The sequence below is a fragment of the Camellia sinensis genome, chromosome 4, assembly GCF_055761805.1.
Source record: "Camellia sinensis isolate YWXY chromosome 4, ASM5576180v1, whole genome shotgun sequence".
Classification (NCBI taxonomy): domain Eukaryota; kingdom Viridiplantae; phylum Streptophyta; class Magnoliopsida; order Ericales; family Theaceae; genus Camellia; species Camellia sinensis.
In genome coordinates this window covers 213,173,457-213,189,459 of record NC_138964.1, presented here as the reverse complement: position 1 = coordinate 213,189,459, position 16,003 = coordinate 213,173,457, and the positions used below count along the sequence as shown (strand labels likewise).

The 16,003-nt window shown below is 36.7% G+C and overlaps 2 protein-coding genes across 3 annotated transcripts; both read right to left on the bottom strand.

The window, feature by feature from the left end:
• Positions 1-3,330: 3,330 nt before the first annotated feature.
• On the bottom strand, positions 3,331-10,482 carry LOC114291772 (protein IMPAIRED IN BABA-INDUCED STERILITY 1). 2 transcript variants are annotated; one of them, XM_028235643.2, is made up of 9 exons: positions 9,127-10,482; positions 7,518-7,802; positions 6,856-7,173; positions 6,241-6,468; positions 5,863-5,960; positions 5,395-5,491; positions 4,450-4,926; positions 4,187-4,310; positions 3,331-3,697 (listed from the first exon to the last, which is right to left on the bottom strand). In XM_028235643.2, the coding sequence occupies exons 1-9, from the start codon at positions 9,499-9,501 to the stop codon at positions 3,690-3,692; spliced, it is 2,010 nt and encodes a 669-aa protein (XP_028091444.1). In that variant the 5' UTR covers positions 9,502-10,482; the 3' UTR covers positions 3,331-3,689. The 2 variants fall into 2 exon arrangements, with proteins under 2 accessions (XP_028091444.1, XP_028091445.1); XM_028235644.2 differs by having other exon boundaries at positions 4,453-4,926.
• A 137-nt stretch (positions 10,483-10,619) lies between these two features.
• On the bottom strand, positions 10,620-15,537 carry LOC114291771 (putative WRKY transcription factor 3). The gene is made up of 4 exons (XM_028235642.2): positions 14,870-15,537; positions 12,682-13,397; positions 12,434-12,592; positions 10,620-11,255 (listed from the first exon to the last, which is right to left on the bottom strand). Exons 1-4 carry the CDS (start codon positions 15,500-15,502, stop codon positions 10,973-10,975), a joined length of 1,791 nt encoding a protein of 596 aa, XP_028091443.2. The 5' UTR covers positions 15,503-15,537; the 3' UTR covers positions 10,620-10,972.
• Positions 15,538-16,003: the final 466 nt, after the last annotated feature.

Below are 16,003 nucleotides of genomic sequence, written 5' to 3'. Positions count from 1 at the left end.
CACTCAAAGAATAAGCTGATTTCTGACTTCCACAAAGCTATAAGGTATAAGCTATAAGCTAAACCAAACACATCAAAATAGCTTAAATTAAGCTGAAAGCTGAAATAAGCTGTAAATAATTTCTGCCAAACAGGCACTATGTTTTGTTTCCAAACTCTTTTTTTTCTTTTCTTTTTATTAATTTCTTGGATCATTAATTTCTTAGATCAAACTTTCTGTGATTAACAAAAGAAAATCTTGTAAAGATTTATATAGAATGATGTGATATAGCCTTTTTTTATTTTTTTATTTTTTTTTAAATTAATGTGTTGTAGGATTTAATTTAGGTATTGGGCAATTTGGTTTGACAAAACTAGGGGTTGTAATTGGGATGTGTTGTAATGGACTTTGCACGTGCCTGGTCTCTTGCGGTGTGTTAACATATTGTCCACTTTGGGGTTAGGCCGCTGCGAGCTTGCTCCATCACGGTTTTGTTCCTCCCCCTAGAAGAGGGAAAAAGGCCTGTTGACAGATGGAGGGGGCCAGTACGCTTATAAGGTAGACGAAGAGTCCCTCCCGAGTTGATGTGGGATAGACCCAACATAACCCCCCAGCGGACTGGGCCGCGAATAGCGGGAGAGTTTGCCAGACGCCCTCTTTCTAGCGCCAATGCACGTGCTCGGTCTCTCACGGTGTGTCAACATATTGTCCACTTTGGTGTTGGGCCGTTACGAGCTTGCCCCCTCACGGTTTTATTTCTCCCCCTGGAAGAGGGGAAAAGGCCTGTTGACAGATGGATGGGGCCAATACGCTTATAAGGTAGACGAGGAGTCCTTTCCGAGTCGATGTGGGATAGACCCAACATAACCCCCCAGCGGACTGGGTCGCGAACAGCGGGAGAGTTTGCCAGATGCCTTCCTTTTAGCGCCAATGCACGTGCCTGGTCTCTCGCGGTGTGTCAACATATTGTCCGCTTTGGGGTTGGGCCGCTACGAGCTTGCCCCCTTAAGGTTTTGTTCCTCCCTCTGGAAGAGGGGAAAAGATCTGTTGACAAATGGAGGGGGTCAGTACGCTTATAAGGTAGACGAGGAGTCCCTCCTGAGTCGATGTGGGATAGACCCAACAGACTTGGAAGATGAAATATATCTGGTTCTTATAAATGTTTATTTTCATATTTGGTTCTTTAAAATTTAATGAAAAATATATTACAAATGAAATTGTTCCGTAAATAAGTTAAAGAAAAATTATTCTTTTTAAATTATATTTTTCATTCAAATGAATCAATCCCAAAAACAGTAAATTTGATGGGATGGAGCATCTATGAGAACGCGTTCTATAGATCCCTAGTGTATCAAGAGTGTCCGTAAAAGTAATTATTTAGTTTTTTCGAAATATTAACTCAGCACGTTGACATAGTGTTTCTCAACTAATAAAATTATTAAAAACAGAGCGAGTAGAGTCAATTTTGTTGGAAATGGTTGAAAATTTTTGGGTTAAAACAGAATTTTTTCCTAACTTTGGTATATTATTTAAGTGGGACCTGTGCGTCAATTTTGGCGGGTCTAAGTGGTAACGCATTCTATGCCGCGTTATGATTCACGTGGTATATTTGGTTGTTCAAAACCATTATCGGGTGAATAGGAAATTGAAGCCAAAGTGAGCTCCATGGAAATTGAGTTTTGGTAGAAATTCCTTAAGGTTGGAAAATGATTTGTCCCACATTGATTTGGTGGGAAGTTTTGAGTGGATTTATAAGACATGGGATTGGATCTTGGCGTGTGCCCCAAGGGGTACCCAAGTTTTGTAAAGAATGAGGCTATGTGCTAGACCCATTGGACCAAAAAATCACTACACGCCGTCATCCATCCGGTCGGGCAAGCTAGGCGTGGGTGCGTGGTTGGGTTGGGCTTGTTTGGCCTAATACTAATCTTTTTGGGCAAAAAACATTTGGATTTAATTTTATTTTTTAAAATAAAATCTGTCCAACTGTCCAGAATTCAAATTAATTCTGGGATTAATCTGTTCTGATTTTTCTCTACACCTAAACAGGTCCCTTCCGGTTTTATCTGTTTGAATTTTGAACCCAATAGATTTAAATTTGTTTAAATTCAAAACCAAACAGGTTTCATACCTGTTCAAAACAGGTTTGCGCCTGTTTAATTCAAAACTAATAGCCACCACTGCATCTATAAATATGCAACCATCATTTGATGTTTTAATTGATCAAATTCATCAAATTCATACTTCCCTTCTGCTAAATATATTCTGTATTTTGTTGCATCTATTTTTTGTGAGAAAGAGTGTAAACACTTAGTATGTTCGTTGAACAAATAAATTGTAGTGCTGCATTTATTTGTTGTTGATCATTTCATCCTGGGAGATAGACGTCCATATTCTGAAAACACCATGGAGAGGACGAATCTATCTTAAGGACAGAGTGTCTAACACTGGACTTGATCAGATTATTATTCGAAGAAATTAATCAAGTAAGTTGTTTAATTATTTTTCTATTTTATTTGTTTATTTAAATCAGATTTTAATTTTATTTTTGTAACAAAATAAAATATGTTTTTATTTTTACTTTTTATTTCTAGTTTGATTTTGTAATCAAACTTATTTCTCTCATTTTTTTTTATTTCTTTTGTATTCTGTTTGCTGTTAAATACACAAACAAAACTTATCTTTTTTTAAATACTGTGAAAATTATCTAACAAAATTTGACCCATCTTAATCCGTTAAGTAAGCAATGAGGTCGCTCCCATTCATCTCCTTTTTGAGCGACTCATTAGTTGGAATACCACGTATACTTTACTACCATAATATTTTGAAAGTATTGAATAATGTTCCGAACCTATTAGTTAAAGAATCATGAGAGTGAACTTTTTCCATGCCTATGATTTATTCATCATAAAAAATTATAACGTATTTAGGAACGAGATACGTGATTTGGATCATGATCCAATTCCTCTGCTAATCATTAGGCAACCCACACATCAATTGCATAATCAAAATAATTGATAATCAAAGTAAAAATTGGTAACCATCTTTAGGAATTTAGCACTGCTCACAAACTTTGCCCATCTCCAACTTTTTGATATCAATAAATCATTTTTTGCAACTACGAACTACAATTTGGACTCTATTTTTTTCTTTTATGAATTGTTATAAATAGGTCACATCATTTTTTATAATATATACGTCCCCAAAAAAACAAACAAAATAAATGAAATGAAAAGGCGAACGAGACGAGCTACCAAAGGCGGTGGTCTATTAAGGGAAATTTTTTTTTTTCAAAATAAAAAGAGAAAAAAGAAAATGTAACTGTAATCCTTGGACAAAAAAGGGTGATTTGGACACTACCAAAAATGAAACTATTCCACCATTATTTACATGGCTTTCTCCAAGAAGTAATATAACTTTGCATGCTTTCAAAACATCTGAAACCACACACTGTTTTGCCAATTGTATGACAAATTTTAAGCATTTAACTTTGTGCTCAACTCATTATATCTCATGAATGAACTCTCTCTCTCTCTCTCTCTCTCTCTTTCCTTTTTCTTTTTGTTCTTCAGGGGTACAATAGGTACAATCACAGAGTTCAGGGGCTAAAACCTCAGGAAGGTAACACCGGGGATATGTCAGCACGCAAGGGCACAAACTGCTTGATAGATATGGCTTGCGGAGGATCTTCCACTCCCAGTTCCTTTGCACTACAAGCCTGCATAAGCACAATACAAATACTTATTCCGTGTTCAGTGAGAATTTATACCACCTAGTATACATTGCAGTCTAAGAAATACCAACACGATGTGCTTGGAGCATGCCCCTCATGTGTTGTTTCTTACATTTTTTGAAAATTTACGTGTCATCGTGTCCATGTTTCTTAGATTGCAGTTACACGTATACAATAAAGGGCAGTCGAGTGCACGAGACTCATGAAGGTTTCCGTGTTTCAAACTTATGAGGCCCATATAACAATGGAGCAACCTTACTGCGTCATTCTTCCTAATTATCATCATCTTCTATTTTTGTGACATCGCATTGGCAGTGTCTAGTTGTACAATGCAACAGAATTAAAAAAAAAAAAAAAAAAAAACAAACAAACAAACAAACAAACAAACACCATGGAAACCTAGCTTGAGAGCTACTTTATAAATAAAATAAAAATAAATAAATAAAGAGAACTGATTTTCTCCTACTGTCTTACCTCTAGAAAATTTTGATCTACGAACGCTTTGCCCAATAAGATCTTCTTGTCCTTCATCAAGTCTATCTTGCTGAGAGAACAATGGGCCCGAGGAGAATTGCGGTTTTTTGTTATTATGCAAATCCTGATACATTGTCAGAGACAACAGGATCAAAAACAAGTATGCTGAGAAAATCTACAAGCAGATGTTGCAGTCAAAAAACAAAATCACAATTAAAACAGTTTATTTGTGAAACAACCATATCTCTATTAGATAAACTTACTACCGAGAATTCCTGAGAATGGTGCAATTCAGATGTAGCAAAAGAAACCGGCAGATAAGAATTATCACTTTGTAGTCTCCTCATATCATGCTTGGCAACCTCGTACAACTCATTGACTTCCTTGTTTAAAATTTCTTCACTCTCATGCTCCTCAGAGTCCAAAGTATCCCTTGCGTGTAGGACGCTTGACGGGTCTAATGGACTTAAATTTGGAATTCTTGGACTGCCCTGACTCTGAAATCTTGTGAAGGCAGCATTGCCCTTTCGTTTTTTCGCCCAGGCAAAATCATTTGACGCAGTGATTACTGGGACCGAGCGAATACTGTCTACTTGGGAAACCTCTGTTGTCTGAGAAGCCTCAGACACTGTATCATATGATGTCAATGAGTCCCGAGACTCAGTGACTCCTTTGGAGTTGAGTGCATATGCACCACTACCATTGTTTCTACGACCAAAATGAGTAGTGCCTTCCAACCCCTTCATAGTTAACGATTCACAAATTAGCGGTAACCAACAGATTTAGAAACAACTGAAGAAAAGACAAGTAAATTACACCATTGGTCCCTCTAATTTGAATGAATTTCAATTTGGTCCTCATAATTTCAACCATTTAAACTTTGTACTTTTAGTTTTGTTGCAATGTGGTCCATCCGTCACTTACACACAAAAAAAAAACCGTGCAAAACTAGTTTCTTTTTGGAAATCCACCTTCATCCTCTAGTTTTGCAAGTGGTCCTTTTCAGTTCAAAATGTTTACGGTGCATGATGGGAGGACAACATTGCAACAAACTGAAAGCATGGGGTTCAAATCGTTCAAATTAAAACTACGGGAACTAAAGTGACATTTCACATAAACTTATGGGGACTAATGGTGTAATTTACCCAAAAGAAAAGAAGAGGGGAAACAAAGGAGGGCAGGAGAGAAAGAGAAACTTCTGTTGGTACCACTTTTGAGATGGAGCTTGGTTCTTGGAAAGCTTTACGGGTTCTTCTCGAATATCTTGAAGTTCCAGATGCTCGTGCTCTGACACCAGCCTTTCTTCTGAAAAGATTTGGTACTTCAATTCAGATTTTCTAATTTCAAGTAACAAATAACATAATCGTTTGGGACAGATAAGGAAGGTATTCGCCATATTCAGGGGTGGAGCTAAGATTTTGTATTTGGGGGATCCAACGTGGGGGTGGCGTTGAAAAATATTAGGATTTGGAGGGCCATAATGAAAATTTTATTCTCTCTGAAGGGAAGGGGGGCTTCATAATTTTGAGGAAATGCTTCGAGTTTAAAGATCAGGAATGGGAAATATTAGTTGTTATCATGGTCCATACACTTACAAAGCTTGATTTTCCTACCGACTTTCATTTCCTTTTGTGCTTTACAATAATAATTACAGTAAATGCGATAAGGTACTTCACCTTCGTGCTTCTTCACGCATTTTTGCATCAATCTCTTTGTTTGGTGGGTACCTTGGCATGCATGATGGATCACACGCATAAGGCTTTGTGGTGAAATACTGAAAAAGAGTTAGAATTCAAAAACATTAAACACACACACACAAAATGAAATTTTGTGAAGAGTATTGCTTACATAACAAAATAACATTATTAATTGTGCTGACTGATCCTCAAAAGTAGTATAAATTGGCAAATGGTTAGGAACTAAACTATCTAGGATCAACTGCACAAGCTAACTTCAAACTTCATTAACAATAAAAAAAAAATAAATAAATAAAAGAAGGCCCAAAAAGAAGTGCATTAACTGCAGAATTAGACCAACTTTATTCATTGAGTTACCTCGGACTCAAGGGCAGATGAAGCAGTCCCACGCTTGTAAGGTTCTATGGAAAGAAAAGTTTCTAGAAGGGTGACAGCACTTTTTGGGAGTTCTTTACACCTCTCTCGGAGAGAACTTATATAAGGATGCTGGGGTTTAAACATAGATGCAAGAGGAAGCTTAGACTTTTTCCAGTAGTCATCAGCTGGAGTACCACAAAGCCTAAAGATTTTGTGCAATTGTTCAACCTGTAGATGGAAAGAAAACCCTCATTAATTTTTATGCCGAAGTAACAGTAATCCAGAAAAATAAGGCTTTCATGCGAGTAAATGTGTGTTAATATTGTATTATATATGTGTGTACATCTACAGAGTCGAAACATTATGTTATTCTCTAGAACCATCTTGTCTCCAAGCAAGGACCCTTCTTTAAATATATACAGATACCTTATAATGGGAACTGTAATTTTATTCCTCACTCATAGATATAGGCACTTCTCCAATATTTTGTGCTCTTTACTATATTTTCTTTCCCCTTTTTCCAAAATAAATAAAATTCCTACGTGCCGCTTCATGAGCTTATGTAAAAGAGCATGCAAGTTAAAAAACAATTAGAAAACATGAATTGGAGTTCACCTCTGTTCTTCCCTTAAGGATGGGCTTGCCAAAGAAAAGTTCAGCAAATACACAGCCCACACTCCACATATCCACAGATGTCCCATAATTTGTTGATCCCAGTAGAAGTTCAGGAGGACGATACCATAAAGTCACTACACGACTAGTTAATTCTTGCCGGTGCCTTGCACTAACATAATTTGCCAATCCGAAATCTGCTATCTTCAAAACTCCTTCATTATTAACCAAAATATTAGATGCTTTGATGTCTCGATGCATTACTCCGTGTGAGTGGCAGTGCTCAAGTCCAGATAATAGCTGCCGCATGTAGCACTTAATCTACGAGAGAGAGAGAGAGAGAGTTAAATAATCTTCTAAGCTGGAGGCGGAAAAAAAAAAATTGATAGTCTCATTTTCAGAAATAACAAATACTGCAGCAGATACATCATAATAAAAACAAAACTTGCTTATTTATATGCAACCTGAAAAAAGTGATGGAACAAATTTTATACGAAATTTAAGACCAGAATGATGTGCCAATGGCATTCTTGTAATTATGAACCATAGTGATGAACATTTTGATTTCCAATTAATGGATATAAATGAGGCACATTATTCTATATTACATTTTTGTATTTAAATTATGTTTGCGTAGCATTACCGAAAAGTGGTTGTTAACAAACCTGTGCATCACTAAATTTGATGTCAGGACATGATAATAGTCCAGAAAGATCGTGTTCCATGTATTCAAATACAAGGTATATGCTGCACGATAAACGATTAGTAATTAGCCCCTCCAATTTCATGATGTTTGGATGATCAAGCCTGCGGAGAATCGTAATTTCTCGTGCCATAAACATGACACTCTCTGGTTGATAAGTGTCAAACCGGACCTTCTTCAGTGCAACTATCCTACCTGTTTCAACTTCACGTGCACGGTACACACTGCTGTATGTCCCTTGTCCAATCTACATTTACATAGAAATCAAAAAGAATAAATTTATGGCAGTAACAGGCACACTATTAGTTCTAAGGAAATCGTCTTCCCTCCAAACGGAGAGACAACAATTTTGACATAACTCGTACTGAACGCAATTTCGACTTACAAACAAAATATTATTTATGCATCAGACAAAAATATGAAACTAATGATGCAATATAGATAAGAAATCAGTAAAAACTATCAGCGTCATCAACTAGCAAAGTTATTGATTCTCTATGTAAGTAACGACTACTGAACCATTTATTTGTATACCGAACAACATAACCAATTATAATCCTATCTTTACTTTTCCATTGGCTTCTATGCAGTTGATTTTGGGAAAAATAAATAAATAAATAAATGAAGCATTTCTCGTCCCACCATTTTTTTAGTTCGGTAGTTTCTCCTTTGTGTTGTTTCCTATAAATTTCACATGCATGCACTCACACAAGCACCTTGGACCACAAACAGGTTAACGAAATCAGGCATGTACTGTCCTCTGATACTGGTCAAAAAATTGTACAAAAAAACAGTATGGTCAACCACCATGTATGAACTAGCTAAGAACTCAAGCCAAAAAAGTTAATGCCAAAGAGATATGCGTCATTCGAAGTGATGAAATTGTTCAATGATATTTTGCAGAATAAATACTTGCTAAATGAAGGAAAGCACTTTTGTACCCGTGGGTGAAGCAAGATTGATGTTCGTAACTACAGACAAATCTAGCTAATGATTGGGTGGAGATCCCTCCAAAGAGGATGCCGGGAAAACTAAAAACTATGATTGTTCAAAGAAGGGATGAGTAATGGGCTTCGAATAGATGCTCCCGCTATAAGGTCCTATGCATTTAGTGTGTATTGATTCTTGTCTTGCCACTTTTGAATGTGAAGACACGGTTGGAAGCTCCCCACTTCAAGAAACGAGACCAAGAACAGCGTAAAAGATAAACTCAACGACTTAAAGTTGGCTCAAGGCAAAGGTGGTAGAGGAAATGTTACTTAGTCTCTTGAGTTGTGAGATGTTTACCAATTTTTTATTTTTATTTTTTTGGCTTCTAATAGGCTCCTATATTGTGTGTGTTAACACCAACAACCCAACCTTGATTCAAGAAAGAAATTATTGCAACTACAAAAACTCCAACAACTTCCACAAACAAACGCGTGTCTTTTAGACTTGTTGTCTTTTAGGACTTGTATTAAGCTCGATAATCAAACACTCAATTACGACAAAATAAAATAAACAACACAAACAAATCAAAGCATGAAAGATGTTGAAATGAGAAATGCATAAGCTTTGGGGGCAATCACTACCTTGTCCAATTTCTCAAATGAGTCCGACCTCAAAGGCAACCATCCATTAATGGCATCACCGGCGACAGCGCTGAGCCAAGAGGGCCAACCGGCAGCGACATGTTCAGCTTCGGTATACCTTCCAAATCTCAAACTAAAAACAGCTTTTTTGTCAGAATTGCCCTTCTTTGTGGACTTGGAAATGGGAATTTTACCACCTCTGTCAACCAATTCCTCCTCATTCTCCTTCTCAGGTTCCTCCTTTATCTTCTCCAATTCCCCAAACCCAGCCCGTGCCGAATCGAAATACGAAACAGAAACATTGCGACGAGCATTGGCGGCGGAGGTGGAATCGGAATCAGGCGACCTGGCCTTTTTCGAGCTAACGCAACCCATTAAACCCCAAAACCCATGAAAGGCCGATCTCGAATTGGTGAAAACCCAGATCGACCCCAAATGGTGGGGGATTGGGAATTGGGAATTGGTCAAACAGATTGGGGATTGAATCCCCCCCTACATTTAGCTGAAAATGGGTATGGAGATTAGAAGCATTAGAGGGACCAAAATGGATTTGGGTAACCCCCTGCAAAAAAGGAGAGGAAATTGGGTGTAACAAGTTGATGGGGTGTCAGTGAATTTCTCATTCTCGCTCTTTTTCATTTGGGTCTTGCGATATCTGCGGAGGATCGAGGATTTCAAGGAAAGGGGTTTGTGTTTGTGTTTGTGTTTGTCTGTCAGAAGAAAATAGTTCCGAAATCCAAGGAAGAGGACATTCGTGGGTCCAAATTGCTTCATCTTTTGCAATTCTCTTCTTCAGTTTTGCAAAAGAAAAGGTATACAGTAGAGAGAGAGAGAGAGAGAGAGAGAGAAATCTAACCGTTGGGAAGAGGGTTCAGTGGCGGGTGCAGCCTAACTGCTCAACAACTAACTGTACAATTTGTGGCAGAGGATTGGTTGAATTTACAAAATTATTTTCTGATTTTTCTTTTAAAACAGTTAGAATTTGATAAAAATAAATATAAGAAACACAAATTTTAATTTTAATTTTTTAAATTATTTCCTCCTAGTAAATAGAAAATCATATGTTGTCAAATTATATTTTGAAATTTTTTCAGAAAATAAATTCTGAAAATCAACTAAACAATTTTTAGGATATTAATATAATATTTTAAAAGTTTTTTAAAACGTGTCTGATGAACACAAATCAACAAAATTCTAATTTTTTAAACTAAGTAATAACAATAATTACTTACAACAATGGACCTTCTGCCTTGATTGTAATTTATTTGTAATCGTTAAAATATGTAGAAATCTCAAAATATAGAATTTGAGATGTAACCAAATAATTATGACTGAATTGGTGACACGAAGACAGAACATCCATTGTTGGGTTTCTTGCCTATTATTTATACATGTAATTAAAGTATATATATAATAACAATCACCATAAATATCAAATACAATATATTATAAACAAAGGTTAAATGTAAATAAAGAAGCAATGAACAAGGAAAGAGAGAAACTTAACATCTTGTTCAAACATTATATCCATGCCTCTGCAAAAGTCTGAACAAATACTCACACACACAAGGCCTAATATCCCACATACAGAAGAAATTAAGGTGCAGATACATATTGCAGGCGACGCATTTACTATACATACAGCAACCCCTGCTCAGATTTCACATATACATAACACAATACAGTGCAGATACATATAGCAGCCAATGCATTTACTATACACGCAGCAAACCATTCTTGTGGGCTTCACAACAAGCTTTCAAATAATTGCTCTCTCCCGATCACTCCATCTTATACCATGTGAATGGGCAAGTCACTTCAAATCCAATCAATCTTGTTTAGAAGTTTATGCTATGATTTGCTCTTCTTTTAGCTGTAAAAGAACCGGCCTTTCATCTTTGTTTCCAAAATCCATTTCTTCAAGTAGAGCAGGCTTCTTAGTCACCACCTTATGTGATTTTAACTGCAATGTGTTACTATTTGCTGTGTTGGAACCACTCTTTCTACCTCCAGGGACATCATGGTTGTGTTTCCCTTCGTATGTGGTTACGACAGCTTTGGGGTCAGTTGAAGCCCTCTCGACATGCTTACGAACATTGCATCCTGCATAAGTGCATTTGTAGTAACTCCTGCATATAGAATTCAGGGATTACTCTCACAGAAAGTAAACTCAGTGTCTTTCTTTTTCTGTTCTTTAAATTTTTTGGCCGCAAAGGGTATAAATAGAATTTGACATGAGAACAAGAACAGCTCAGAAACAATACAATACAGATAACAGGAAATTCCAACAATATGCAATCATGCAGAACAGAAGAAAGCACAACACAGCAAAATCATACCACGCTTGAATTGTAAAAGTCAGAGACTGCCAGTTAGCTCTGGGGTCTGACCCAGATACTATGTACCTGAGAATGTCACTTATATACTATTTTTAAACTATTCATTCCCGCAAAAACAAGCATAATTTAAATCCCAATAATTGAGATCTGAGAAACTAAAACAGTAACCAAGGAATGGGAACTTTTGACATTTTGGAATGGAACAAAATTTGTTTGTCAAGGCAACACGGTATAGAGGAGAATTGCATTGAGAGTCTCACGAGTGTAATTCAAACAGGTAAAGAGAAAAATAAAGCCTTATCGACTAACAAAGCAATGTTTTGTTAGTGTGGAGGATGACCATACAAGGTAAATGCAAAAAAGAAAAAAAGAGAGATATAAGGCCACAAATGGATCAGTTGAGTGATACTCTTATGAGTCGACGGACAGATGACTGGTGAACAATCTCAGAGCATAGGTTTCTGAACCTTACTGAACATATACAAATTTCTATAGTGGGAAAATTTAAACCACTCATTAAATTTATCGTTGAGCGGAAGACATCTCTACTAAAATTCATGGCAGTGGGACGATCTCAGCTAGATCATTACAATCAATCCAGTTATGCTTTTATACCCCAACTTAAGCCCAATTCTAATGCTTATCTTGGCTGTAAACTGATTTCTTTCCCAAATGGTTGTAGAGTTCTCAGAACTGGTCGGTGCATCTAATTACTGTCAAATAAACAGTAAGGATATCAAAACATCTATTAGTGCTCCACCAAGAGGCCAAAGAAGTCAAAATCATAAAGTTTGTGATGGGAAACTATTTGGCAAAAGAATTTCAGAATCAACTAGCATGATGCAATCATCAAAGGCAAACACAAGAAAATGAAGACTTCAGGTCTCCTGTATAATTAAACAATATTTCGAAGCACAAATAATTCCTGTATGACAATATTAACACCAACATATGGACAAAGTTACCACCTTGGATGAGGATTGCCCTTGACCACTTTCTGCCCATACTTTCGCCACTTGTACCCATCATCCAAGAGATCAACTTCACTCCTTGTCTGCACAACAATTCTGGGTTCTGTGACTGTATTATGCGACGAGGTTACTTCAGATGTCCCGACCTCTGTGTTCCTATACTACAAAGAAATCTCAATAAGAACTGTGAAAGGTAAGAGAAAAGTATTGACATCAAGAAAAAAAATACTAGGCATTAAACTTGCCTTCTCTTGGGATTTGGTTCATCATTGTCGGCTTGATTTAGTCTCATTTCAATGTCACCCATTTCAACATGATCACTTGATCCTGATAACTGTATCGGTGTCAGTTGGGTAGACGCCTGGACCCTCCTAGGAACTGAATGAAAAGTTTCATTTTCCCTGCTCATTTCTGTCTCACCCTGCACACCAAGTTCACGCCTTACCTGAGAGTTTGTATTTGAGTTCTTATCAATACCATCTTTTGCACGTTTATTAGATTGCGGAAGTTCGTGATTGTGCTGGCCTTTGTAGATAATCTCAGTTATCTGCCCATCAAAATTACGCTCAACCTTCTTCTTAACTGGACAATTGGGATGTGTACATTTATAGTAGCTTCGAGGATGATCACTTGTCTTGACCTGTTTCTGCCCATATTTTCGCCAGTTGTAGCCATCATTCCCAGGTTTGTCAACAGCAGCACAAGGAGGTAGTGATTTCCTATTGGGTTGAGAAACTTCTGATGATTCAATTACGGAACTTTCAGGTTCTGATATCACAGTGGGCACCTGTTGTTGTATGGTTGTGTTGGAAGCAAAGGATTGATGGTCGTTCAAAGATTCTTCAGAAGCTACTAGTGAAGAAGGTTGAGATTCGGCTTGGACATGCAAATGACATTGAGATAATGCAGCCTGCGCTGTAACTTGTGCTAGGGCCTGCTGGTGGGTCATTCCAAAGGGGCTCTGCAAGGAATTCAAGGAGCGGGAAATGATTACTCAATGCATCTATAAGCCAAACTCCTAATTTAATTATGCAGAACTGACATGCCAAGCTCCATAATCAACACCAGCAGTCTCGTCCATATAATTCAGACGGCCTTTATAATCCTATATGATGGCCTAGGTAGCTAGCCATATCATCCCTGGATTCAAGTTTATGACCAATCCTGGTAAGTTCACAACAAAATATCCTGATTTACCAGAGATAATACATATCTTCATTTACATGACTGTGTACAAGAAGAAAGGAAAGTACTTAGATTGGTATGAATACTGAATTCAAATCTTTTGCTTTATAAATTGCATTTATTTAAGCGGGGTGAGTCTCATGCATGAAGCTTTGTGGGTAAATACAAGAAACTACAACATCATAAAATTCATAGATCTGGACGCAGGTCGAAATTGGAACAGTTTATCATCTTCAGGTGCACCGACTGATGTGTTAACAATGTCTTATACACCCACTACGGCAACATGATAAATCATGGGTATTTTCAAGATTTTCCGAAACATGACTAATTTCCACATTTTCCGCAAATTCCATCCAACACGTTCCACCAATGCCAAACCAATGGCCCACTGCAGATGTTTTTCAGCAAACGTCCCAGCAATATATTTCATCTTCAACAATGTGATATCTCACAGTCACAGCCAACAAAAAAACAAAATACAAAAGCTTTACCGCAGCAAGGCACAACACAAGAACCACTCACTTGATCACAAAGCAATTTCAAATCCAAGTGATAAGTTAAGAACAATAAATGTGTAAAAACTCAACCTCAAATGGTATTTTAAGCGATTCCAAATCACTAGAGTAATGAATTGAACATCAGAAAAGCAAACAAGCCTTTTGTATACACGAATACTGCACAAAGTACAAACACATCCACAGCTACAAAATATACAGGAATACATATAGCACCAATCTCTTGTTGGAGCAATGGACTCCGTAAATTAATCCTTTCTTAATTGTATCTTAAAAACCAGACTATGTTTGGTAAAATTTATGTAAAGAACTTGAATTTTAAGCATACAAAGATTCCTCCCTTCACAAGTCACAAATTTGAGAGTCACTACACCATCACCAAACAACCAAAATCAAAACTTTCACTAACAATGTTGCATATCCTTAAAAAAAATATATATATATATATAATAATAATAATAATAATAATAATAATAATAATAATAATAATAATAAAAAAGACCCAATAGAATTTAGCAATTCACCCGAAGAGGGGAGAAGAAACCGGGTGAGTTAAGTCACAAATTTGACAACCACCAAAATTATATTGTTTCCAAGTTCTAATATATCATGAAACAACCCAAATCAACACTTGAACCAAAATTTTTGCATATCTTAACCACACACCCAAAATAAAATATAAAAAATATTAAAAAAAAAAAAACAGAAAAAAGAAGAAGAAGCAATTCACCTGAAGTGGAGAGAAGAAACCGGGCGAATTAAGCAACCCAGAAGGGCTCAACCCAGGAGGAACCATAAACAGGGGAGAATGAGCAACCACCAAATTCACTGGCCGATTCTGCTTAAACCCTAATTTCTGTTCACACGCATCTTCAGAATCCACTTCGTTCGACAAACTACTGGCTAAAAAGCTGGGCAGAGTTGGGATTCCACCATCGGCAGCAACAGGGGAAGCCATGGCTCCGGCCAGGAGCTGAGAGAAGGAAGGGCAGTCGGAGTCGGAGTAGCTGTCGGAGAAGAAACTCGAGACGAGGGTCATCGGACCAGGGCTCAAACCGGCGAAGATGGAGTCGAAGGAGGTGCGAGGTGGGAGTATGATCGTAGGCCGTGAAGGCGCTGAGACCTTGTCGGTCTTAGCCATTTCTCTCTCTACACGGGAGGAAGAGATCTGTGGAGGTTTTACACGGAAGTTTTTTGGGAATTGGGTTTTGGTTCGATCGTCAGTGTGTGTGAATGTATGGATTCTTCGTCTATCAGTGCGTGGAAGTGACATATATATATATATATATATATAAAATGTTGGTGGTTGGGCTTTGAATTGATTGCGGTTGCGTCTTATCCTCAACTCTCTGATAAAGATCATTTCTGGCGCCACTCTACTCCACTTCTTTCTCTTTCCCGGCTGTAATTTTTTTTTTTAACACACTTTTATTGGATCATTTCTAATCTTTCATTAATTCTTTTATTAAATTTAAATTTAATTAATATATCAAAGGTAATTTATGCTGATATCTCCTAAAATTTAAATTTAATATATATCACTTCTTGACATTTGAAAAATTATATTTTCATTTCTGTAATTAACAGCCTTATTTCACAAATTCTATATTTATATAAAAGGTAATAATTTCTGACAAAAAAAAGGAAGAAATTATATTAAAAAAACAAAGTAAAGCAAAGGAAATAAATAAATAAATAAAGTTAGAAAAAGTAAAGCAAAATAAAATAAAAAAAGAGAATGTATGAATTCAATGTCTTTTTAATACTAACATTAATTCTGTCTAAATAATTACAATAATAAACGAGTTAGAATAATTTTTCAAACATCAGAAGGTGATATGTATTAAATCTAAATCTTAAAAAA

Excerpts from the sequence above, each read along its gene's own strand:
- LOC114291772 (XM_028235643.2), bottom strand. The coding sequence starts at position 9,501 with ATGGGTTGCGTTAGCTCGAAAAAGGCCAGGTCGCCTGATTCCGATTCC. Across the intron at positions 6,469-6,855 it reads TCCTTAAGGGAAGAACAGAG|GTTGAACAATTGCACAAAAT; the intron begins GTGAACTCCAAT and ends TTCCATCTACAG. Across the intron at positions 4,927-5,394 it reads CAAGCTCCATCTCAAAAGTG|GGGTTGGAAGGCACTACTCA; the intron begins GTACCAACAGAA and ends TTAACTATGAAG.
- LOC114291771 (XM_028235642.2), bottom strand. The coding sequence starts at position 15,502 with ATGATCTTTATCAGAGAGTTGAGGATAAGACGCAACCGCAATCAATTC. Across the intron at positions 13,398-14,869 it reads GTTTCTTCTCTCCACTTCAG|AGCCCCTTTGGAATGACCCA; the intron begins GTGAATTGCTTC and ends AATTCCTTGCAG. Across the intron at positions 12,593-12,681 it reads GAACCAAATCCCAAGAGAAG|GAACACAGAGGTCGGGACAT; the intron begins GCAAGTTTAATG and ends TTTGTAGTATAG.